The 25,364-nt window shown below is 39.7% G+C and overlaps 1 protein-coding gene across 2 annotated transcripts in view; it reads right to left on the bottom strand.

The window, feature by feature from the left end:
* ITSN2 (intersectin 2) overlaps positions 1-25,364 on the bottom strand; it is an 80,140-nt gene that overhangs the window by 20,323 nt on the left and 34,453 nt on the right. Inside the window, exons 6-29 of one of the 2 annotated variants that reach the window (XM_059469230.1) lie at positions 24,066-24,263; positions 23,657-23,753; positions 21,864-22,006; positions 20,559-20,622; positions 18,267-18,404; positions 18,091-18,176; positions 16,811-17,073; positions 16,002-16,151; positions 15,648-15,788; positions 14,753-14,840; positions 13,994-14,133; positions 13,031-13,111; positions 11,145-11,281; positions 9,561-10,006; positions 8,240-8,361; positions 6,312-6,487; positions 5,888-6,032; positions 5,277-5,482; positions 4,399-4,463; positions 3,578-3,744; positions 3,251-3,296; positions 2,948-3,069; positions 2,059-2,155; positions 1,033-1,224 (exon numbers count right to left, since the gene is read on the bottom strand). In XM_059469230.1, the coding sequence (XP_059325213.1) occupies positions 1,033-1,224; positions 2,059-2,155; positions 2,948-3,069; positions 3,251-3,296; positions 3,578-3,744; positions 4,399-4,463; positions 5,277-5,482; positions 5,888-6,032; positions 6,312-6,487; positions 8,240-8,361; positions 9,561-10,006; positions 11,145-11,281; positions 13,031-13,111; positions 13,994-14,133; positions 14,753-14,840; positions 15,648-15,788; positions 16,002-16,151; positions 16,811-17,073; positions 18,091-18,176; positions 18,267-18,404; positions 20,559-20,622; positions 21,864-22,006; positions 23,657-23,753; positions 24,066-24,263 (3,510 nt within the window). The remainder of the gene's footprint in view (positions 1-1,032; positions 1,225-2,058; positions 2,156-2,947; positions 3,070-3,250; positions 3,297-3,577; positions 3,745-4,398; positions 4,464-5,276; positions 5,483-5,887; positions 6,033-6,311; positions 6,488-8,239; positions 8,362-9,560; positions 10,007-11,144; positions 11,282-13,030; positions 13,112-13,993; positions 14,134-14,752; positions 14,841-15,647; positions 15,789-16,001; positions 16,152-16,810; positions 17,074-18,090; positions 18,177-18,266; positions 18,405-20,558; positions 20,623-21,863; positions 22,007-23,656; positions 23,754-24,065; positions 24,264-25,364) is intronic. The other variant, XM_059469231.1, reaches the window with a different exon arrangement.

Here is a 25,364-nt window from a genome sequence, read left to right as displayed (position 1 = left end):
CCAGGGAAAATATTTTTACTTTCCAACCCAAGCTGTACCTTCATTAATGAGTTTGTGAATTTTTCTGTAAGAACACAACTTGGTGATCAAATTTGAAGTGCAGACTGATCCTACAGTAGCTACAGGCTAACAAGAGTGAGGCTCAGCCAGATTTCCAGATGGGTGTTTTTATCCCAAGAGAACTCCAAACATTGTCTGGAGGAAAACAGCAAGTGAAGGGACAAGGTCTGTTGGGTCAAAGCAGCAACTCTGGCATCATGGTGTGCTCCCAAACCACCATCATGGTGGGCTGATGTAAAAGTTGGTTTAATCACAGGATGAAAAGCTGGGAGAATAAAAATTGTGCTAAATTTCTCTGGGAGGAGGATTTTCTCTGGGGACAGGGGGCAAAAACTAGGCTGTGTGTAGGGGACACCAGAAACCTTTACTGTGTTTATGTGCTAAAAATGCAGAAAGAAGCTGACTGTCAGGTGTACTGTTTGGGATCCAGTTCTCAGCCTGCTGCTGGTAGTTTTCACCTCAACCTATGTCCTGACATATATCTTGTTTCTCAGGACTGGAACACAGCTGGAATGCTGGGAGCCAGGGGAAGGACAGACCACGTGCTAATGCCAAAATCTTTTTCCTATCCTTTTTTACGGGTATTTTTACTTAACTGATATATGTGTTAAAATTACTACAGCACTTTTCCTTATTTTACAAAACTTGAGCAAGTTCTGTAATTGCAGTGTGCCTGCACTGCTTCCCAGTCCATGTTAATTACCAGAATCTTGTTGGAAGAACTCCTACCCAACCCAGTATTTTTAGCTCACCCTACAGCACTCTTGCTATCCCACACTGGCTGGTTGTTTGTAGGTTAACTGGAAAAGGGTTTAAAGCACTTTGTACTATAATAAAGAATTTAAAGAGTACTTGAAGTAGTAATCAATTCAGCTGATGCCTGGAATGCCAAATTCCAAACACAAAGAAAGAGAACAGCAATGCACCTTTGAAATGAAGTAACAAAATTAATCAAAAGTAGAGGTTGCTTACACTGCTGACTTGGATCGGAATCTGTGGTCATCTTCACATAGTTTGAGGGGAAGAGACCTGTCACTCCATTGATTTCTCCTTGCCACCAGTCAGCATCATCCTTGTTCAGCACATTGATCAGCTGCCCCTTGGAGAAACTGAGCTCGTCCTCATTGCTGGCCGTGTAATCATACATGGCTATCACCTGGCACACTGGGAAGGAAAGAAGAGCAGAATGGAGTTATACCAGTGTTAAAACTATTTTCTCAGTGTTTTACAAAACCACAGGAAAGAAACAACCATCTCACATGCACTGCTGCATGAGAAAAATGCCACATAATTGCCACATAATTTTATCTTGGTACAGAATTGCCTTCCCTTTTCTTTTACTTCTTTAAAACTGAGCCAGCCAGTAATTCTTATTTCCACTTTATATATCTGTGAACTTCTATAATGAATGGACTGCATCTACTGGCCTTCCAAATACTTAAAAATGTAATCAAGGATCCTTCTCTCTTTTACTGGCTTAAAAGAGAGTGAGTTTGATTATCTTACTGCAGACACTTGTGGGGGAAATGGGGCAGAGGAAGAGGAAACATGCATTAGCTAATCATGAGTTGCTGTTTTAGTCACAGGGAAGTTTTGTCAAGTAAAACCCAGGAAATTGTTGTATAAGCAACTCATAGCTGTGGAGAACAGCATAATTTAAGCACACAGAAGCAAAAAAGCTCATTTTCTGTGAAATAACCTCATTTGTACCCAACCATTCAAATGGAAAAATTTAGAAATAACCTGAAAATTTGCTTAGTCTTCCTCTTTGTAAGGAGCAGTGCATGTAATTCCATGTGGTTTGCCAATGTTTGCTAGCTCTAAAATTTTTGCTAGCACTTGGAAACACGGGGTTTCCAAAAGAGAAGAGTATGGCTCTTCAGAGCAACCATCAAAATTAAAAAGCCTAGAAGATGGATGCCTGACCCTCACAGATACATGAACATTTGAAATAGTTACATAAAATTCTAAATGAAATACAAAGTGTCCTTTTTTCACCTGAGGGAGCAGCTGATGTGGCTCTTTCACTGCTCGGACCCAGCAGCTTCACATGGCTGGCAGGGAACCATCCCTTCTGTCTCTTTTTCCCTCTTGCCTGTAAATGTTCATAATGGTTATTACACAACTGAAAAACTGAATAGTCCATAGACTGGAAAAAATTGCAACATATATGTTACAGATTTTTCCCAACAAAAGACAAGAAGTCAGGCTTCTAAACAGCTACTAAATGAATCTCAAAAGATAAAAATCTGACTAAAGCATAAAACAATGCAATTCAGATAAAGCTGCACCCTAATATGTTCATCCAAAATTTTGAAGTGAGATTTCAGAGTACAACTCAAATGTAGGGCTGAAAATTTGTTCTATGACTATTCCACCCATGCATCATATCCAGAGTTTCTAATGAGGTCAAGGGCACTTTAACAGGAGATTCTTAAATTTAGCTGGGGAAAGGAGAGAAGTGGAAACAGAACTTTTGCATTAAAGAAGCTTCCAACTCCAGCTTCCAAACCCACCTGTTCCTTCATTAGAATAACTTCACAGTTTAATGTTTCACCAATTAAATCCTAACCAATTAAGTAACTGCCAACTCATCTCTTCCTCCTCCTGCCTGTTAATTGACAGTTTTACTATTTTATGTGACCACGAAAGTTGACTCTAAAAAAACCATAAAATCCCCAGCAACCCAAAGTTTAAAAAAAGCCAACCAATCAATCTAACAAACAAAAAAATCCACCATACAGCTTCTCTTCCCCTTTGGTTTACACAGGATAACTTTCTGACCAGCTTTTATATAACTCTATACTTAGTTGTTTTTTTGAATTAAACCTGAAAGCACCTCCTTGCCATTCATGAAGTTACAATTATTCCTCCTTGAATCACTTACCTGCAACTCTCCTTGCCACCATCCACTGGCATTTTTCTTCAGAATAAGTATCAGCTGTCCTGGAGCAAGACTGAGCTGTTCAGTTCCTGATGCAGCATAGGCAGTAGTAACCTGAGCGATTTCTGGAAAGAAAGCAGTAATTGCACTTGTTATTTGTTCACTGCAGTAAGAGCTGGATCCACAGAAATATCCTGGTACACAACCTGCAGCTGAGAACATCAGCCACCCTTAAACACTGCTATGAACCTAAATACTCAGAGTTACTCAAGAAACAGTCTTAAATGTTAAAAGGTTGTCACTTACCGGGTTTCTTATTTATTGTTCCAGTTTTGCCAGCATAGCTAGAAGCCTACAAAGACAAAACAAAAACCACCTTTAATGTGCAATAAAACCAGTACAGTTTACACTAAAAGCACATGGAGATTTTAACTTTAACCTAGGTGTTTAACAAAACACCATCCTGTACAGAGAGAGAGGCAGTGTGACACTGGCTACAGCTCTGATTTAGCACTCAAGCTACAAAGGATTTTCTTTTCTGTCAAGCATATTAACCTCTGTTCAAAATCCCTGTGTAAGAATGAAATAGAGAGAAGACACATTGAGAATTGTTAATTCTCAGACTGAACTCACGTCTGGATCTTTTGGTCTGACGTAATTGGAGGGGAAGATTCCAGTTCTGGTATCGATGCTCCCGGTCCACCACTCCCCTTCCTTCTGGGTCACCAGGATCTCCTCCCCTTCCAGGAACGTCAGGTCACCGGGCTCGGAGCTCGAGTAGGGATAGAGGGCAATGTACTCTGTGCAGGGAGCACACAGGGGAGAGCACAGCTTCAGAGGGGCACAGAGCAACCCCAGGTGCACATAAAGGGTATCAGCCTTCTCCAGTGGGTGCCCAACAGGGATCATAACAGTGTGCTCATAACAGGGATCACACCTTCACAAGCCTGTGAACCAACCTGTCCACCTGCTTGAACTCACATTTTTTCTTACAGATACACAACTTAGTAATGAAAAAATACAGCTGCAATTAAAATATAATCAGGGAAGTGTGGAGATACACTAGAAATTCTTCTCCAATAATAATTTTTTTCTCTACTCCTTACTGACTGTAAGAGAATGATCCATATTCAGGAGATTGTTTCTCATGTCTTTACAGAACAGCATAACACAGTAGACAACAGCACGAAGAGAACTCTGCTTATGGGTTTTCAGAAATATATTCACGCTTGAGCAGAAGTCTCAATATGAGAACCTAGGCCTATGCTCAACCTGAATTACTTACAACCTTCCTATTTTAGTACTTTTGTATCAATAGCTGAACATTTGCACTGTGTGTTTTGGACAAGCACTCAAAGCTCTGCTCAGAAACTCCTCACAAACTGAACTGTATTTACAAATCATTAAGCAGAACCAGACTGTAGCATTAGTTGACATTTTTCATGCTCTCTTACCCTCTCCTGCTGTGTAATTCTGGGTATAAGGCCTTTTGTTTACAGCTGCATAAATAGCTTCTGGTCTGCAGAAAGAAGTAAAAAAAAAGCTTTGTGTTAGCAAGAGACTGATCAAGAGCAAATCTCTCAATTCACATGAGACCAAGATCACTTTGGTTATATCAGAGCTGGTGCTGACTCTGAATTAACTACAAAGACTTCCCTGACTATCAAATAGTGCCAAGTACTACTGATACTTAATATATTTATGGCACCCAAGAGCACACCACTTAAAAATATAATGCAATAAAAGGGAAGAGATACATTCACAAATTATGTTATTCAAAAGAAGTAAATGAAAGATTTTATTCTAATTCTAAATTCTCTTATGCAAAAGAATTTCTAAGACATTTAAGCAAAACACATGACCAGAACAATTTACACACAGTGGTGCAGCCATCCCAGCAGTAACCAGACCTGAACAGGTACCCTGGAACATTAGAACAGGCATAATAATCTTTTCAAGTGAAGAAAACCACACTACTGCTCTGTGCAGAGCTTACAATTAGTTTTGGGTCACTTAAAAATTGGCACCTTTAGAGGCAGAATGCAACTGCACTGCAAGAGAGGAGACCTGGTAATGAACAAAAAGTCTGGCACTTGATGAATAATCAAACACCACTGATGTTTCACAGCACTCAGCCAGCAAGACTGTGGTTACACAGCAGTGAGCCCAACACTACTTGGCTTGCCAGAATGAAATAATAAAAGCCTAAAATGACACAGTGTAAATTCTAAATGGCATTTATGTTCTGCACACTAAAGCACTGCAAGAATTTTGCACTCTAAACCACCTCTTTTTGCAAATTGATGAATAAAACAACAAAAGTCACACTTACTCCTCTTTCTTGGTTTCACTCCCAGGTAAGAGCTTGACATAGGACTTTGGAAACCAACCCCTTCCTCCATGTACCTCTCCAAACCACCAGTTCTCCTGCTGCTCCAGGACAGTGATGATGTCATTCTTTGAAAAATTCAAGTGGTTATCTTTTTTTGCAGTCCAAGAACAAAGTGCTTGTGCTTTTAGGTTCTCTACAGGCTGCCCCTGTAAGACAGAAGAGATGCTGGTTGACCACACTGCCCCAGCTGTTAAAAACAAACACTGGTGTATCTTTTCTTGAAGGTTAAGCAACTTCATTCCTAAGTGATGGCTGAATAACTTTGTTTCCATCAATGCACGCATGCAACTCAGTTTCTTATTTGTTAGAAATATCTTTTGTGTTTAATTGTAGGTGAAAATTATTTTAGAATTATGAAAGATGAGTGTTGTTGCTCAGTGGTCCCTGGAAATATTTGGAATTGCACACTAATAGAATATTTAGATGAGCTTCTTTATCCTGCAGCCCGTTCAGTGCACCCAGAACTAGCAAAGTTGTGTGGTGCTCTGGTTTTAATTTAAATTATTTTCATTAAGATGAATCTGAAATGTATCAAGTTCCGCACAAGGTACCTGTCCATGAACAGGTGAAACAGATCCAGGGGACACAGTACGAGTAAAAGCTGATTTCTGCTGCCAGGCTGTGTTAACGTTCAGGCTGGAAAAGGGGATGTTTTGGTAATCAGATTCTTCTGCAGATTTACTTGGTGAAAGTGGTCTGCAAATTGAACACAAGGCATATTTGTAAATAAACGTTGTAATTTGATAAAGTACCTCAAGCAGAGAACTTTTTTTCCCCAACATCTATAAAACTGATATTCTATACAATTCAAAGCAGACTATCAAAGACTCAAATTTTCCAAGCCAAGACATTTAAGAAAGTTCTTCAGTAAGTTTTCTGCCTTTATAATTTAAAACCAAGTGAAACTATACAGCACATTATGTGCCAGCTAAATTTAGAAAAAGCAATTTAAACACAAACATAACAACAACTCACTCTGAAGCAGCTGAGGTAGTAGATAAAGATAATGTAGGAGGAAGTAAGGCTTTCTTAGGAGATAAAGCTTTTTCTCCTTCTGGTATTTTTTCTACATAATTGCACGGAAACCAACCAAAATGTCCTTGAAAACTCCCATAAAGCCAACCAGGCTCTCCCACAGTTTTTTCATCAACCTATGGACAGGAGGAGAAATACAAAGGAAAGAGAATTAGCAGCATGGAACAAGCAGGGTACCTGGTGTGACGGCACCTGCTGGCTCTCTGACCTGAGCAGGGGCAGTGCCCACACCAGGATCAGCATTTTCACTCTGCCCTGGCAGAACTGAGCTGGTTTTGCCCTGTGATGATGCTGTTGCACTGGTTTCAGACACAGGTGCAGACAGACCTCAGGGACCCTGCACTGCTTTAGGCCCCAGACGTGCACATGGGGGTCATGCAGTGCCTCTGAGCCACCCTGTCCTGCCAAAACTGCCAGTGCTTTGTGCTGCATTCTGCTGAATGTGCAGCCAAGAGGAAGGGGCTGGTGAGCCCAGCAGAGCAGGAAACAACTGCTGCTGCTCTGCTCACAGATATAATTAACTCTATCAGCTGACTGCTTCCAAAACACATCCAAAATTTCTGTTATTTACTGTGTGATTAAGTATAGAGCATCCTTAAACATCCACAGCAATCCTGAAGCTTGCATTATGCTACAAACTAGCCAGTTAGTGAAAATTGGCTAAAAATTAGCAGCCCATCAAACACTATCAGCTGGTTAGCTTAGCCGGGGTTTGGGATGCCAGAGGAGGAGGAGGTGGCAGCTGTTAGCCTATTTCTGAAATCAGTTATCAGCAGTTGAATGATACAATTACAGCTGAGAAGGAAGTCAAAGCAAAACCTACTTCTCTTGTTCCCTCCTTCCATGGCTCACTGCTATGAAAATGCAAATAAATGCTTTAACACTGTCAAACTGAAAGCTAATTTAGTCAAGTGTTTTAATATTTTGTACCACACAGCTTTATAAATTCTTCCTTATCACCTACTTGTATTACTTACAGTCTGAATGAGGAGCAACCACACACACTTATACATTAGAAACTGTATTACCATGGTTGTAAATCAGTTTTCACCCATTCACCTGCAGGCAAAGATTTTCAAACAAGGGCTAATAACTAATGTACATGAAATAACACAGACTTCAACTGAGAAGCCACAAGGCATTTCCAATCTTATGGTCCTGCTGTAATATTATAGACAGCAAATTCCAAAAAGTGCTACAATAAATGGACACAGAACAAATTACTTTAAGTGTCTGCCTGAGGGAGGATTGATAAAGGGAACACTCAGAGAATCACAGATTCACAGGATGGTTTGGGTTGAAAGGGATCTTAAAGATCACCTGGTTCCACTCCCTCTGCCAGGAGCAGGGACACTTTCCACTAGACCAGGTTGCTCAGACAGGCAGAAATGTCTGTTAAGAATACACTGGAAACAGCATTAAGATTCAAAAGAACCTCTCACATCTACTTGTTATATAACTAATTTGATTTTAATTCAAATGCCATCAATGAATAATTCATGTGTCTATTAACTATGCTCATATTTCCAGCAAACACTCAGAAGCCAACTTGTACATGTGCAATGAGCTGCAACAACTACATTGTTTCTGATCTACTAATTTTAGAAAGTTTATGTTTAGCATTCACTGTTCTTATATTTTAAGAAATTGTCAACATATCTAGGATGTGGAAAACTCAGAGAAATATTTTGGCTCAACTAATCCTAATTTTGCCTGTTTAGAAAAACATAAAGCAGCAATCCAGTTTAAATTTTGAGTCAACCTTACAATACATCAACACAAAGCTTTTGACCCTTAAGACTTTGTGCATCTCAAGGCTAGAGAAGAAGGTTAATTTTTGCAAGTTAAATGTGAATAGCCAATCTTACCTGAATTACATCTCCAGTATTAAAGCTCATCTCATCGTGGTTCCTTGCCTCAAATGGATACAGAGCTCTGTAATTTACCAAGGCAACGGAATTCCTTGACTCTGCAGCACCAGCTGCCTTGCCTGGAAGGTAAGAAAACCAGTTACCACTCTGACACAGCTGAGACAAGCACTCAGCTGGAGCCCCAGCACTCCAAGCAACTGGTAGGAATATCAGTTCTTGCCCCAGACACAGGGCAGGTATCAGAGGAGATCACCAGAGCATCAATTTAACACACCCATCATGAAAATGTAACTGAGACAACAAAATGTGCATTGACTTCTGCAGTGCAAAAATCACAAAAACATAGAATGGGTTGGGCTGGAAGGGACCTTAAAGGTAATCTAGTTTCAACCTCCTGCCATGGGCAGGGAACGCTGCTAGACATTGTTAAAAATGACATTTTTATGTTCTCCTCTTTCCTTGCCATGCTGCTCTGGCTAAGCCAGTGCTTTAATAAAACCTCATTTAACACCACTATAATGTTCCAAGTTGAATAAATCCCACTGTTGCAACAATAAGTGCTCAGCAGCATGTTGTGAAGATTTTATTTAGAAACCTATAATAGCAAAATATCATGATTTCGATTTTCTTCGCATCTCCATTCTCCAAGTCAGTGACTGATGTTGCAAACAGGGAATGTCTTACAAGGTTTAGCTGAGGTGTGGAAATATCTTTCAGCCTTGTTCTAATTTGATCCTTGCTGAACTCAGTGAGAAAAGTGGCTAATGAAAACTGACAAGGACAAATGAAGGATGAAATCAAACGTGCCTTTAGTGAGAATATTGTTAAAGCACTATTTTTCCAAGTCACACAACTAGTTAGGTCCAGTCATTCAGGTTTTTGTGTTTTTTCATTTGAGGCATTGAGAAATGCAAAAATAAACTACATTTCACTGTTAAAAAATCACTTTGAGCATTACCTGCCCATCTCTCACCAATGAACAAAGCCCCTCCATATTAGCATTCTATTTTCATGAGAGAAAGTGCAAGCCCTAGGAAAAACCTAAAATATTACTGTTCCCAGCAACTGTTATTTGTTGACCATGATCAGTGGAAGATTTGTCATCAGAGTCATAGGTGCTGAAAACTGACAGAAGTAACTAAAGTTTATAGGATCATTTGTAACTGACAAAGACAGGAAACATTGCTGGTTTGGGTTCTTTTTACTTGTAACTTAGGCAAGAAGTCTGCCATAGGGTCACATCAATAATAGTACACCTGAAGAGTGAAAAAACACTCAGGAAAGTAAAAGTCCAGAAGTCTAATGATTTTGAGATTACCTTCATTTTTCCAGGGTGGCTTAAGACTTTTACCCTCTGTTGGCTTCAACAGATCTGAAAACTTGTCATTTATATTTATTTTGGAAGTGTGTTTCTCCACCTCTTGAGAGTTGGTTGCTTCTTTTATCTTTTTTATCTCCTCGTTCTGCTTGCGCCTCTCCTCAGCTTCTTTTGCTATTTGTTCTTGTTTTCTTTTATCTTCTTCCAGTTGCCTCTGCCTTTGTTGTTCCACCTCCCTCGAGATTGTGGCTTGTCTATTTTTCTCCTCCTCTGCAAGAAGCTGTTGTTTTTTTTCCCTTTCCCTCATCATGGCAGCTGCTTCTTCAGCTTTCAGCTTTTCTTGGACTTTTTCCTGTATTCGTTCTTCCTCCAGCCGTTTCTTTTTCTCTTCCTCTTCCCTTCGGATATTTTCCTGCCATCGGTTCTCCTTCTCCCTTTTTGCCTTCCTAGAAGAAAGGAATGAGAGAGGTAAGACAACATTCACACAAAAATGAATGAGATTGTGTTCCTACAGCAATCAGTGACACTTGTCAGCAAAACTGAGTTTATGACACTGATCACTCTGCTCTCAGGGTCATCAGCTCTGCCACAGACCATGGCTTAACATGAGTGCCAGAGTGCTCCACATAAAAATAACAAATTGATTAAAATTCAGCTATTTTAGTCCATCACCTGAGCAGTGCCTTCACAAGTACTTCTGCCCACCTGCATCCTGATGAGCCAGAACTGATCTGATAATTTAACCAAGCTGGATTTAAGCTCTCCTCCAAGGCAGAACCCAAATCTCCTGACTGGAAACAATTACTTCCACAGAGATTAATTCCACTCAGGTACATAGATAAAAATAGCATTTGCATACTGATCTTGGCAGCTTGGTATTTCTGCCTTCAGCACTTGTAATCTATCCAATGTGCTTATTCCTGCCAGGACCACACTGCAGCAGACAGGATCTGGAAACCTGACTGTATTCTCTGTAACTATTCAGATGTTATCCTATGCCTCAGCTGTCTAAAGAAGTTAGTATCCAATTCAACACAATATTTTAGCTGTCAAGACCTTTCTTCTGAAGAGAAAGGACCTAACCCTTTGGGTCATCCTCTTAAAAATGTCTAGATGAGACCTTTTCATCCATTCCCTGTGGGACATTCACTCCTCTGATGGGCATTTTAGTGTTTCCAAGCACATGGCAGGATGCAGTAGGAGCTGTGCAGTGATGCTGTTACTCCATCACACAGCTGTGTCCAGCCAAAAAATTAACAGGCTATCACCACACATATGGCCCACGCCTCTCTTAGACTGTCCCAATGTTATAAAACTTCATCTCAAGCAGAAAAATGCTGTGATGAGCAAAGTCCATGAATCACCCACACTACAAGGTCACTAGCTCTGCTTCTTCAGTCAAATCAAATATAAATCATTGAAAATCTCAAATTCAAACTCACTAACATGAGTAGTACTCCACATAAAATGCTTCCTCTAAGGCAACATAGGATGTATTTTTACATTAAAAACAGATCTTATCTTAAAAGCCACAACAGCCTTTGTTCTAAGCACTGCAGCACTGACACCCTCAGCCATGATCACCTTGCAGCCTCATCTTCCAGTCGCTTCTTCTGTGCCAGCTCAGCTCTTCTTTTTTGTACCTCTCTTATTTTGTCCTGTTTGATCCTGTGGAGCTGCTCCAAGGCTAATTGCTGTGTGCTGTAACTTTCCCTCAGGTCCTAGGGAGGGAACAGAGGAATACATAAAAGGGAATAAAGCCAATCTTTGAGAAAAGCATCCAGGCATTTAATGCTTTTTCAACCAAGTTTTAATACAAATGGCCAAAATAGTAATAAGTTATTAATAGTCCTTGGAGGTCACTGCAAAGAAAGTCAAATCATTGGAAGTATAAAAGGAGAAGGCAGGTTTGCAAAGTCAGTGATGTAATTTGGGCTTTCAAAGAGCCCTTCCAGTCCTACACCTGATGGAAATGCCAAATACAACAGAGGAGAGGGGAAGATACAGAACTGAGTGATCAAACACAACATTTCTGAAGGCAGTGAATTGTATTTTAAGTAAGTACAAGGAGGCAGATTTCAGCTGAAATCCAACACTGCACCATAACCTGAGAAAGCATCCTGCAGTAAGGTGTTCATCCTTGATGTTTCCTGAGTGATCAGTCCCATGTTTAAACCAGAAAAACTTCAGAAATATACCCAGCAGTCTTACCATTGCGGGAAACCACAGCTTAAAGACACTAACTCTGACTGGACTTTTCCTGTACTTGTAACCTTCTCAGTTCCAGTCTTTTTCTTTCTGAACACATCCTTCAATTCCTATCCCACCTCCCTCTGATAACAATCTTTTTTTCCAAACAAAAAATCAGAATGTATCTTCTTGATAATTAAATTTACAGACTGAAAAAGATCAACAATAATAGAATTACTTTTGCCTCTACTTCACCTTGTTGCTAAAACACCTCTAAGATCACCAAAATCAGCTAAATCACCACTCCAGTCTTTTCTTTTTTCTTAGGAAAATCCTGCTGATATACATTCAGCAATGCAATAGGGAAATCCTGAGTTTTTGTATCTGATCTCATAAATACAAATAAAGCAATTAAGAATGAAGCATTCCCACTACACTATGCACTTCTACCAAGAATCATGTTGCCTAAGACATATGGTGCAATTTAGGTTGCTGTGTCATTGGAAGTCTCTGTAGCAACAAACTAAATTAAGCAATTGACTACAATTTTTTCTCAAATATATTCAGCTGGGAACATTTTTCCTTCTTACTTTGCCCAGAATTTCAGGAACACTCTGGAAGCGAACTTACATTAGAAAAATTCTCTGCCTTTAAGGAGAGAAAAACCCTCATGCAAAGCAAAATGAAAAGCTCAATTAGGTAATTCTGTTGGGTTTTTTTCTTCATACATTATTCTGACCTCAGTATTTCTGTAAAGTATTTCTGACCTCAGCAGACAAAAGCAGTGTTGAAAGACAGCAAGTAGGTTTTAGTGCTGGGTTAATCTGGAGGTTTGACAGCACTGTGTTTGCCAGACCATATTCTGCACCCTGGACAAGAACTCGAATACCTGACTCACAGCTTAGGATGGATGGCTACAGGTACAGAGCAAGAGATGGAAAAGTGGGAGAAGACACTGTTTCCATCTAAAACTGCTTTTTTGGTTCATGTTAACTAACAAGAAAAAAGTTTGGGTGAAACAACTTAGAGAACAGACCATTAAAAAATGAAAAAATTAAAAGTCAGGATTTTGCTTTCAGTATTCTGCAGTTTGGATTTCTAAGCAGGTAAGGATATTAAGTCTTAAAGAGTATATAAAAGCTAGCAGAAAGAAAAGCAGCCTACTGGTTTTCTTTTGGGAAAACGTATTTAATAGAAGTTGTACATCCAAACAGAAAGGGTAAGCAGAGAGAAATTGCGAAATAATTAAAAAACAAAAAAGCCAAAGATTAGAAAATAACCTTAAGTAAGAGGAAGAGGTTGTTGAGACAGCTTAGCAGAGACAAAAGGCACTGAAGAACAGAATCATCCATATTCTCACACTGTAAGATAAGGTAGATAAAAAGCCAATTAATCTTTGCACTGTATTTTGAAAAACATATTTTAGGGAGGACTGAACTGTGGATGCAGCCACTGAATACAGCAAGCCATGCAACAAACAAGTAACTGAAAATGCCCATTGCATGAAGCCACTTTTAAAAAGAAAATGAATTCCTTACACATTTACAAATTTTTGTGGCCTTTTTTTTACTGGAGAGTGCAGAGCCCTCGTGCTGGCCCAGCATCAATCTATTACTTAAGGAAAAAGTTCCCACCAGTGCCACTTGGAGCAAGCTGGCAAATAAAGTTAAATGGATGAGTGCTACCCTGTGAGAGCTGCCTGAGCTTTTAGGCAGGCCAAAGAGTTGCCTCAGAAACAAAAATTCAGAGCCAGTGGTCAACAACTCTTGGCTTACAACAAATTAACAAATATTAACAAATAAGTGGCCTACGGTTACTTTCAGGCTCGTACCCAATTCTGCCACCAGACCTTGCAGAGTGTGCTGTGAAACCACACAGGTCTATCAACAAAAGTCAAGTGTTCAGTACACAATTCAAAAATAGCAGCAAATATGACCTCATACTGCAAGCACAGAATGTGCAAGGGCCTGAGAAACTTTAAATCAAAATGAGTTCTAGAAGGCAAAAGGTGAGAAGGAGCAATAGCTGAGTCATGCAAAGCAATAGTTAGCAACAGACTCATATTTTAGTACATTAGCAATACATTTGCATTTGTATTGTGTTATTTACTCCAAGATTTTGATAATTCTTATTTGACACTGAAGTTGGTGGAAGCCTGGCGAAAGTGGCACCAATCTTTATGAGTGGATGAAGAAATAAAATACAGTGCTCACAAGTGTAAAGTATTTGGATAATGCAGGTACCTTAAGCTGACTGTTAAACTCATCCATTTCAGCAAGTTTAGAAGCAGTTTCCTTCTCAAGGGCATCTAGTTGTTCCTTAAGTCTTTGGCATAATTCTTCCTTTTCTTGGGACTTCTTGTGCACTGAATCAACTCCTGTATCTACATAAGGAAAGACATGCAATTTTACATATGTTTCTGGGCTTTTTTAAAAGTTTTTTGCCGAGTTTTTAATAATTGTTTGTTATTTTCCTATTGTATACACAATCCAAACCTCCTTCGTCACAAGAATTCCTTGATTTACCTTTCTATTCGTATACAGCACAAGAAAAAATACCCCACTGAACTAAGGCACACAGGCATTACATGCAATACATACAGCATAACTTGCAAGTTGTGGGGATTTTATATCAGAACATTTCATACCAAGATTATCTAGACAGAGACTTCCAGTGTAATTTGAAACAAAGACCAAGCTTTACATAAATTAACTCCCCCGAGTTTAGACTACCAAAAAAAGGACAAATTGTGATAGTATCTGTGAGCTACACAGCCTGTATAAATAAAGTTTTAAGCAAAATCTGTGCTTTCTTGCCAAAATGTCTTTGTCTCTTATTCAGAACATGAAGGAGATAATGGAATGCAGGTGAGACAATGGCACTAAACTGGGAAGATATAGAAATGAAGCTGTTATTAACACCTCTGTACCCTTCAGCCTTGATTACAAAGGATGAGAACTCAGCAAGGCAATCAAGAATAGAACTCATGTGCCAGCACTTACTCTGAGTGTTTTCAAGTTGAGCATTTTTTATCCTTTCATTTAACAACTGCTTTTCAGGAACCAAATAGATTAGTTTATTCTGATAATCCTGTAGATGTTGAAGAGAACATAACAATTTTAATATTGTTTATGAATCATTAAGTAAAACTGAGAGATTTTTCAAACATAGCTTCAACTCATGCTAATGAAACGGGGATGCAAGTTATTATTACTGGAAAAGAAAAAAATTATTTCTATACTTTTAATAGAAATAATATTACAAATTAAAGATTTTGACCCCAAACCATTAACACAGATGGAAAACAAACATTTAACAAACATTCTAGAAGTGTAAATATTATCACAAGACCATTTAAGGTGACTGCTCCAAGCCTAACATAAAACAGTAACAACATGAAAAGAAGTTTCCCTGATGAGCAGAAACATCACATAAAAATATGGCAGAGGATAATTTAGGGTAGTCAAGTGATTAGAAATAATTAATGTCTTGTTACTCAAATAGAGAAAAAAAAAGATAAAAGAGCAGCAAGGTAATTCAACCTAAACACTAACTTGGTCTGAACAAAGGACAACATTCCTCAAAAAAAATCTGAGTCTGGAGCCACAGAAGAATTCAAAATTAAAAGAGAAGTCTCTACTATCAGTCCACAAAAGAATAGCTGAGGTTTTCACAACTGTTACTGAACCCTCAGCTCATTTTAATACGTATAATCATTTGTTTAACACCCACAGACAAAACTAAAAGCCTCGGCAATGCTGACAGTCTTACCTATTTCCTCTCTCCACTGCAATCCAACTGACTACATATTCCTCCCTATGGAGATGCATTTTCAACAGCATTAGGGAAACACAGAATATGGTAAAAGAAAACCACAAGTTTAACAAAGTTACACACCTCCAGCTGTTGCTGTAGTTGCTTGACTTCCATGATCCCTTGGTCATATTTCCTATCCAAAGCCTCCAGCTCAGTTTTCCGCATTTGCTTTTTGCTACGAATATCCTGCAACCTGCCTGAGATCTGCTGATGTTTGTCAGTCTGGAAAGAAAGCAGAGACAGATTACACCACATATGGTAAAAACCCCTTTGCTAAGCCTGTGGGCACCAGTTCTCTAAAACAACCCAAAATACCTGCTTTAGATTCATTACCCAAATCAGAGTGGAATTCTTAGTGGGCCATTAGTGCAGGTATAATATTTGTATAATTTAAAATTCTGTATTTCAGCATATGTGGTGAAACTCCTGTCTTACCAGGGCTTCTAATTCAAGATTAAGGCTCTTCTTTTTAGAGGTCAACTTGACAATTTCTTCTTGCTCCCTGTTGCGCTGATTGAGAAGCTCTTGGCGACGGATCCTCTCCCATTCCAGTCGTCGCTGGCGCTCGAGCTCCTGCTTTGCTGCCTGAGGAAAAGTTGCATTACCTTAAATTACAGTGGAGATGCAGAACTCAGAGAGCATGATTTAATATAATGTGCTCTAGTTCTAAACAGCACAACAGCAACACAACATAATGTCTTCTCTAAAGTGCTCTTATACACTTCTGCATCAAAGAACGCAGGAAGTGATCCTACAAGATACTTCGTGCCGCACTCCTGACTCTGGATGAAAAAAAGCTTCATAATTCAGAAAGCCTTTGCAGCTTGGAATACTGCCCATAAAACAGCACATTGACAGATGCTCAAAGGAGGTTACAAGCAGTATTTCACAGAACTACATAAAATATGGAAGTGTGATGCATGCACTGAAACAGCAAGTAGAAGCAAATTTGTCTCAAGCTCGGCTGTCAAAATGTTATCAATTATGAATTCAGTAGAGTCTTCTTTGGAATACAAATTTTTGCAAAAATGCAAGAAATATGCCCAAGAAAATCTCATCTCTCCTATGAAGTATCTGAAAATCTTTAACCTATACCACTATTTATAACAAATGGTGTTCTCTCTCCAAGACAACCTGGCATGAGCCAGGCCAGGAGACAGAGCCAAAGGCAGCACTCAAACCCTGGATGCTGTATGCACACACACATTCCTTGGAGCATTAAAGAACAATGTGAAGAAAACAACCTCCCGCCTTTCTATTTCTTTCCTCCTTTCTTCTTCCCTTTGTCTCTCCAGCTCTCGTTGTCTCTCCAGCTGCCTCTCCATTTCCAGCTGCCTCTTCCGCTCCTGCTCCTGGCGTTCCCTCTCTCTTCGCTCCTGCTCTTCCCGTTCCTTCTGAGCCTTCCTTTCAGCCTCTCTCTGCTGCTGCTCCAGCAAGACCTGTCGGCGTTTTTCCAGCTCCATATTTCCCCTCTCATAGTTGGCTTTCCTTTTGTCCTCAAATGTCACTAAAAGAAGGAAAGGTTGTTATTTCTGCCCTGTGCAAAGCACCACTCTCAAACAAGGACTTCAGTTATGCCACTAAAGATAGAAACTTCTTGGCAAGCTCAGGTTGTTCAGTCATGGATGATGTAACCATCTTCCATTTGTTAAAATATTATTTTTATTTTTCTCTTCAAAAATACCTCTAAATTTTCCTAAGTATATTCCAACTGGGGAAAATAAAATAAAAGAAGAAAAAGTTCCAGTTTAAAAATGACCACGAAAATGACTTGAATGTAACAGGAAAGCCTTTCACTCTAAAGAATGAAAGAGGAAAGAATGCTAGAGGAAAACATAAAAGAACAGCTTTTATAAGCTGGGAGAAAACTCTCTGCTGTTGGAATGGTTTTCCAATGTGCAGGAAACATTAACACATGGATAAAGAGCTTAGTTTTTAAGGGTGCTCCCTGTTGGAGTTCCTGGTGCTAAAACTATGAGTAACCAAAACAGGATCAAGCTCAATTACTGCACACAAGGTTAAAAAGAGACACAAAGGAATGGTTTAGGCCCCAGCAACCACCCTTCCAAAACGAGAGGCAAGTTCTGTCTTGCAGTGTCCCTGTAACATTGTCAGTAACAGAATTTATGTTGTGTCCAAATTGCTTCCAGTTTACAGAGAATTGAACTACACTGGACCCCCCTGCCTTCAGAATGGCCAGTAATGCCAGGAACTTTCAAATGAAAAAAAAATTTGCAGTAGCACAGCAATGTCCTGCCATGAAGGGTTTATTTTCCAGAATACATTATTAATCAGCACACTTTTCCTCTCCTACAGCTAAAAATAGCCCCTTGTCACTGCCTTCTCAATTCTATTGGATGAAACAGGCTGGCTACATCCACTTAATAACCTTCCTACCATCCCAGCTAAAAGGGATCTAGCTCCTGAAATGAAGGTTTCCATGGATTGGATTCTTCCTTCCACTTCCTAAAGGTGTCAGTGCCCTTCAAAACCAGCCCCATACATTAAGAACCCTGTTTTTTACCTGGCTGTTTTTTCTGTGGCTCCTCCTCTTGCACAGGTTGGTAAGATGGCAGAGTTCCATTTATATTTTCAGTATATTTTCCACTCCTGGAGGGGAACACAACCCCACCCCACCATTGTTAGAGGAACAGCACAGTTGTGTTAAATACATTACATTTCACTGCCCCCAGTGATTACCTGAAAGAAGGTGGCACCAGCTCAAGGGGCAGAGTCAGGGGCAGTGGCTGCCCAGCTTTGGCCATGTCTGTGAGGTGCATGGCCAGCACAAACTCATCAGCCTTCAGCTGCCCATCTCCATCTATATCAGCCAGGGACCTGCAGGGATGCAGCAGCAGCACCAATTAGAACCAAACACCACAACCACTCACAAATTACAGCTAAAACAAGGCACTGTGGAAAAACAATTTTTAAAACTGACAATTCCCGTGGAATGTTTTGGTAAAAATACTTACAATTAATAACATAAATAATTGATGAAGAGAGATATTATTTGGTTTAATCATGTACTGTTATTCAGATCATGGAATCATGGAGTGGTTTGGGTTGGAAGGGACCTTGAAGATCATCCAGTTCCAACCCCCTGCCATGGACAGGGACAACTTCCATCAGCCCAGGTTGCTCCAAGCTCCATCCAACCTGGCTATGAACACTTCCAGGGATGTGGAACCCACAGCTCCTCTGGGCAGCCTGTTCCAGTACCTCACCATCCTCACAGTACAGAATTTCTTCCTAATATCCAATCTAAATCTGCTCTCCTTCAGTTTGAAGCCATTCCCCCTTGTCCTGTCTCTACAGGCCCTTGAAAATAAACTCTCTCCGTCTTTTTTTGGCTATTTTCAGGTGCAACTTTCTTTTCAGCTTCACTGAAACGTTCTCCAGCCTGAACAAACCCAATCCTCCAACATTTCCATAAAACACTGAAAGTAAGAAGTATCTCTTGCTTTATTGCATCACAAATAGAAGAGCTGGAAAGTGAATCCCGGACTTAACCAGCCTGAAATGCTAGAAACCACTTTTTCAATTATTTTTTTGAAGCCAAAGAAAACATTACATAAAATTACATCAAACTCTACAAGAGGGAGCTTTGCATAGAATTCTTTTTTCCCCTTGTGTCTCCTTGACAGTGCAGGGAAGACACGAGCTGGTGCAGAGTAACTTACAGTGGGCAGGAAAAGGATCACCTACCCCCTCTAAGGAGCAGGAGATCCTATGAGCCTACAAACTGTTTCCCACAAACTGGGGGGGCTGGTGGGGTGTGTGTGTTTGTGTGAAACCAGTGAAATGCAAGAAAGCAGAAGCCTCTCTCAAAGAACTGTCTATAGAGACAGAATTGCTGAAATGTGTCCTTAGACTGCACAAAAGCAAAATGCTTAGTAAAAACACAGTTCATTTAAAAAGCAGTTTAACAAAAAGTCTATGAAAAACAAAAAGGAAACAACAAAATTAACACCAAAAAAAAAAAAAAGAAAAGCCCATTACACACACACACCAGTGAAAAACAAAAGCAGGAGATGATGATATTTTGTTATGTTCACATACCAGCACTACTCACACGTAACAGCACCATTATTTCAGTAATTACCACTAAAAAGCACCCAGTAGAAATATTGGTAATTTCTTAGGGCAAAACTGAAATTTGGGCTGTTATTTCTCTCTACAGGGGAACACAGATCTCCTTGTGTTGGCTACTGATACCTTCAGGATACACACCCAGAAGGAAAAGAAACACTGCACACCTGATTTATCCCCCAGACTCCAGAGAGGAGCAATACAACCCCACAGCCCACATTTATCTTCACAGCATGAAATCAAGTAAGCTGAGCTTTGCTGCTGCCAGACACAAATGACTGTCCTGGGACAGAGGAAGAAGAAAGGGAACTCAAGAGGAGATGTAAAGCTGTTGTGAATTCTGCTGGGCCACTAAATTTCATGTATAACAGCTGAGTTATGTCTGAAGGTATAATCTAAACGGCCATCTCTAGCAGAGCAGATCATTCAAGCCTTCAGACAACTCTCACTGCTTTCATCAGCACAATAAAGGCAAGTCTTAAAAACCGTGTAATATGCAGATATCTTTATGGAAAGTGCAGTAAAACTCAAAAAAATTGAAAGGTTACTTAATTTTTAATCTTCCTCCATATTTCAAAAAGTAACATACTAACAACCTAGATTTCAGAATCCTATTTTTGAAAGGAAGAAGCCCTCAGCTCAGTGAGAGCATCCCTGGGTCAGAAATTGAAGTTAGCACCTCTTCTATTACACAGAGTTTAACAAACACGCACAAAGAATGAAAAACTGAATTATCTCAAGGTGTCTTTTAGAAATGTAACTAGTGAACAAACAGTTTAACTAGCAGCTCAGTTTCTGTTTATGATTTTAGATCTGTGCTATCTCTCTCTATCATTTACTTAATAAAGTACATTTCTTCTCTCAACACCATGAAGACATTGCATCAGTAACTAAACTCACCAAATAGTAGCCAGCTGAGTCTGTGAAAGATTTGATTGCAGAAGGGCATTCCTTGCTTGAAATCCTTAGTGAAAGTGTAAAAGATTTTTATTAAAATAAACACTTCATTCAAAGGTTCACATGAGGCAAAAAATGGGTCATGAACTGGGGCATGTTTATTTTTAATATTAATCTAATCCATTTTCATCAGTTGGTTTTACTTCCAAGCTTAACAACAGGCATTATAACCTGAACACAATGAAGATGTAAGTATTCTCCTGTACCTTTTTCCACCCAGAGCACCAGAGCTGACATGAAAAATGGGTATTTATGGCAATCCCCACAGCTATCACAAAAGCACTGCTGACTGTTTGCCTAAACCTTGAGCTATCACCTGGAGAGCTTTCCTTGGCAGCAAAGAATCTGATACATTTCTAGGCAGGTGGAGGAAACTTTCAGTCCAAAATTGACTGAACAAGATTAAAACATTCAGACTCTTTCCTTAAAGAAATAATTGTCCTGTTCTTTTGTAGGCAATGGAACTGAGGCAGAGTGCTCATTCAAAATGGGAAATCTAATGCAGACGCAAAACATACATAGTGACTTTGCACCTCCTGACTGCTCTCTGAGCACTCTCTACTCACTGCACTGAGGAATCCCATTTTGTAACAACTTCTGTAAAACCCTCCTCTTGTATATTAACTTGGTATGAAGTCTTTTGAAGCCACTATAATGCTGTGGCCCAGCCCAGATGGCACTGGAAATCAACAAGGACTCTCTTAAAAAACTTTGGAAAAATTCCAAGCAGTGGCTGCAGTTCTGCAGTCTTTCCCAAGCTCCTTTCTTTCAAAAGATAAAGAAAACCCAAGTATCTGAGCAGGGATAGTTGGACAGGAGCACATGTCACAAAAATGAAGGTGAATGTCCCCCAATGTCACAAGAAAGAGCCTCAGTCCAAGGAGTGGTGTTTGAAAAATGCCTGCTGACTTTACAGAGCTGAACTCCACAGCCTTGTGGATCTCAGGCTCCTCCAGTCAAGTCCCACCACTCCAGGCTTCTCCTCTTCCCTGCCACAGCTGCTGCAGCTTCCCCAGTGTGTTTGGCTCCTCCAGGTCTAACACCAAGCCCAAGCCAATGAACTGAAGGTTATTTCCATTCCTTGGGTGGCTGAAATCCACTGTCTCTTGCACAGGTCTGAACACCAACATTTCAGTTTTTATTTCACATGCAAGCCAAATCCCAGGCTGGGATTCCATCCCTCAGCCTGCAATGTTCAGAGGCAGGAAACACTCTGGTTTTCCAGCCCATACCAAAAGTCATACTCACCTGATAAATATCCACTCATGCTTTTATCAAGACTGTTAAATTTCTGTCTGTATTTTAATCTGGAGGCCTGAGGAACTGCCCAGTCTGAGGATGTAATCTTTGGTGAATTCCCAGCTAGTGATGCACTAGAGGAAGAATTTGAACTGCAATATAATTTCAAAACAAAACAAAGCAAAAAAACAAACCAAACCAACCAACCAAATATTAAAAGAAAACCAAAAGAGAAAAAGAGATAAAGAAATAACTCTCAATCATTTGGTTTAAAAAAGAGGCATTGGAACAGAAGATACATAGAATCTTCCAGTAACATGAAACAACTTGCACAATGTTTTACCTCTGCTAACTTGCTATAAATAATTTCATCACAAATATGGAATTTTACAGCCAAAGTAGGGATATATTTGTAAGGAAACAACATGAGGATTAGAAAATAATTTTCCTTGGGTATCACAGGCACTAATGCCCATAACTGATCCTTCTACCACTGCAGAATAATAGTAGAGGAAACCCAGGAAAACACCTCCACTGTCCCAAGAGTGTTGGGTCATTGTTTAAGTAATTTTAAGAGGCATGTTAATGAATAAACATGAGAATAAAAATGGATCTGATGAACTCATAACCAAAAGCAGCTTCTAAAGCTGCTTTAATCACCATATTCCAGCTCTACCTCTTCTTTCTGTGACAATAACATGCTGAGTGGAGCTTTTCCAACTCAGTCAGTTTCTGCAGAATAGTGCTGATGGAGGGTGTAGATATACCCATCAAACTTCCATCTAAACTCCCAGCATTTTCAGTGTCCCATCTCTGAAAATCAGACAAACTCAGGAGAGCTGAATCCAGCCTGCCTTGTTTAAGGTGATCCCCCTGCTCTGTCAAGTAAAAAAAAAACCAAACACTTTGAAGTGCTATCCAAAGCAATTGAGAATGCTGACAGAAACAAAGTCTCTCCAGCACAATGCTGGATTGACATCCCCTGCATGGAATGAGACAATATGATGGTGACAATACTGCCAACAATAACACTGGAGAAGGGCTCCTTTGTACAGCACCAGCAACAGAAGACTTTCCAATTCAAAAAAGACAACCAACCAAAAAAAGATGGTTCCAGGCACATGCCATGCCTACAGTCACACATGCCTACAGACATCAGGTGTGTGAGGAGCCCAGATCATGCACCCCACATGCCCTGAACAGGCAGCAGGGAGGTGCAAGAGCCTCTGAGTCACTCTTGGAACTGAGCTGGGGTGGAGATGCCCTCAGGACCATCCTGGGAGACACCCCTGAGTGCCCAACCAGATACATAAGCCCAGTCCCTCACTGTGTGCAAGTCCCTCCATGGCAAAGCCCTAAAATCAGTGAATCAGAGCAGCTGATTATAAAGATCCATAATCTTCTATTATTCATAAAGCAAATTCACTGATAAATATTGATAAAAATTCCTATTCTAACATGCCTGCTGATGACATGGTGCCTTCTATAATGAATGAGCACATAATGCACAAACATTGCTTTTATAACCACTTAGCAAGGCTTGTCTCTCTTTACTAATGAGGTATATTCCCTTCTTTTTGGCACTGCTCATCTGACCTCCTCACCTACTTTGGATATTTTGTCAATTTACTGAAAATTACTTCCTGTGCATATAAAAACAAAATCTGTTTTTATACTTGACAGGTCATATTATATTGACTAATTTTGAACAAATGTACTTTGAGAACAGAAATGGTCTGTAAGTTTTGGAAGGTATACTACTTTAGTGTAAGATACAACAATTTTAAACTTAGCTTCCATACCTGCTAGATCCTAAATCAATTAGTGACTGTGCCTTCTGCATACTGGAACCACCAAATCCTCCTGCCATGGGGCCTAAAGAACCAGTATGAGGCAGCGCTGGAAGAAGAAGAAACAAAAAATTAACCCCAGAACTATAAAGCAACTGGGTATAAGATAATGCTTCATAATCAACATTCACTTTGACAGAAGTAAGAAAAGCTAATCAGTGGCTTGTTGTTATGATTAACTAGTTAGAACAGAATTAACAAATGTGAACTTTGGAGAAAAATCATTTGTAGGGTTTTCTGGGGATTTTTTGCTGTTTTTTTTTAACTCTCATGCATATGTTAGGATTCCTGTCTGAAATTAGCCACAGAGAAAATAAGATTCACAATTCTCAGAGCAAGTACTGGACTGTGCTATACTTACTTGAGGAGAAAGGAACAGACAAAGGCTGCAGCAGGCTGGATGTTCCATTTGGCAACGAGGAGGTACTGACAGAAGGCACCAGGGGAGCAGAGATGACCAGGGGAGGAATGGAAGTCATGGAGGTCAGAGCCATGGGAGCGAGCGGTGCGATTGCAGACACAGACGTGGGCATGGACAGATTTGGCATGCTACCCATTCCTAGAGAAAACCCAATAATTCAGGCTTTAATACTGCAGAGGCTTCAGCAAGAAACCGGGTCCCTTATGTGGGTCAAAACTACCCAAAGCAACTGGTGTCTGAAATACAATGAGGGAAAATAGATGCTCATGTCCAATATTTACTTTTTTGCTAAATTTAGGCAAGACAGCTCACAGGGGAAAATACACTGAAGAACAGGAATTTAAAAAGAAAAATCTTGACAAGCAAATTCATTCTCAAGGTAGGCTTAGCTACTATTCTCACAACAGAGTAAGATCTGGTTTTCTATAATTGCAGCTATACCTATTTCTTTAACAAGCCTGGCCCCTGAGAGAGAATTACAACCTCAAAAGCTGTGACAATCCTCCACAGGGAAAAGCTGCTGCTGTTTCTGAACTAAGTCTCTTCCAACTATCAGCCTTGGAAGAATCCACAGGGGTGAAAAGTCCTTATTAGTACTCATGCTTAGCAAAGGGTTTCTAGAGGCAGCTGCCTGAGGCAAATTAGGGCACTTGAATTACTGGCTGCACCTTGTGGAACACAACAGTGCTGGTGAGATGATGGAAAGTTATAAAGGTAACTGCATGCCATCCACAGCTCCCTGTAAATGCATGCCCTTGGACCCAAACACATGAGATTTGGTGATGGGCAGACATTTTAAATCATGTATGTAATTCATATATGCATACATTTAATTTCATCGTAGAAGTGTACACGTATTTTCTAATCCAGCCCAAGTCATTGTGGATATTTTGTGCTATAAAATAACACAATAGCAAGCATGCACTGAATCCCCAAACACTATATAAAAAAAAGAGTCAAAGTAATTCTATTCAGTTAATCATATAACCAAAACAGTCTGATTCACTTTGAAAAAATATGTAAAACAGCTGTTCTACCAAAACTCTGACCTTTGCATAAATTTAACTTTAAAACCCCCATGTATAAATACATGACTGAGTAGGAGGAAGAAAAAAAAAGACCACTAGTACAAAATGAGAGCCTGCAAGGCAGACAGTAGATGTGAGTGGCCTTCTTGTTAAAACTGAATAAATTTTCTCTATTAGAAGTCTTCAAATAATCAAATTTTCAAATATATCA

Source organism: Ammospiza nelsoni, chromosome 3, assembly GCF_027579445.1.
Source record: "Ammospiza nelsoni isolate bAmmNel1 chromosome 3, bAmmNel1.pri, whole genome shotgun sequence".
NCBI lineage: Eukaryota > Metazoa > Chordata > Aves > Passeriformes > Passerellidae > Ammospiza > Ammospiza nelsoni.
This window is presented reverse-complemented; position numbering and strand designations above follow the sequence as displayed.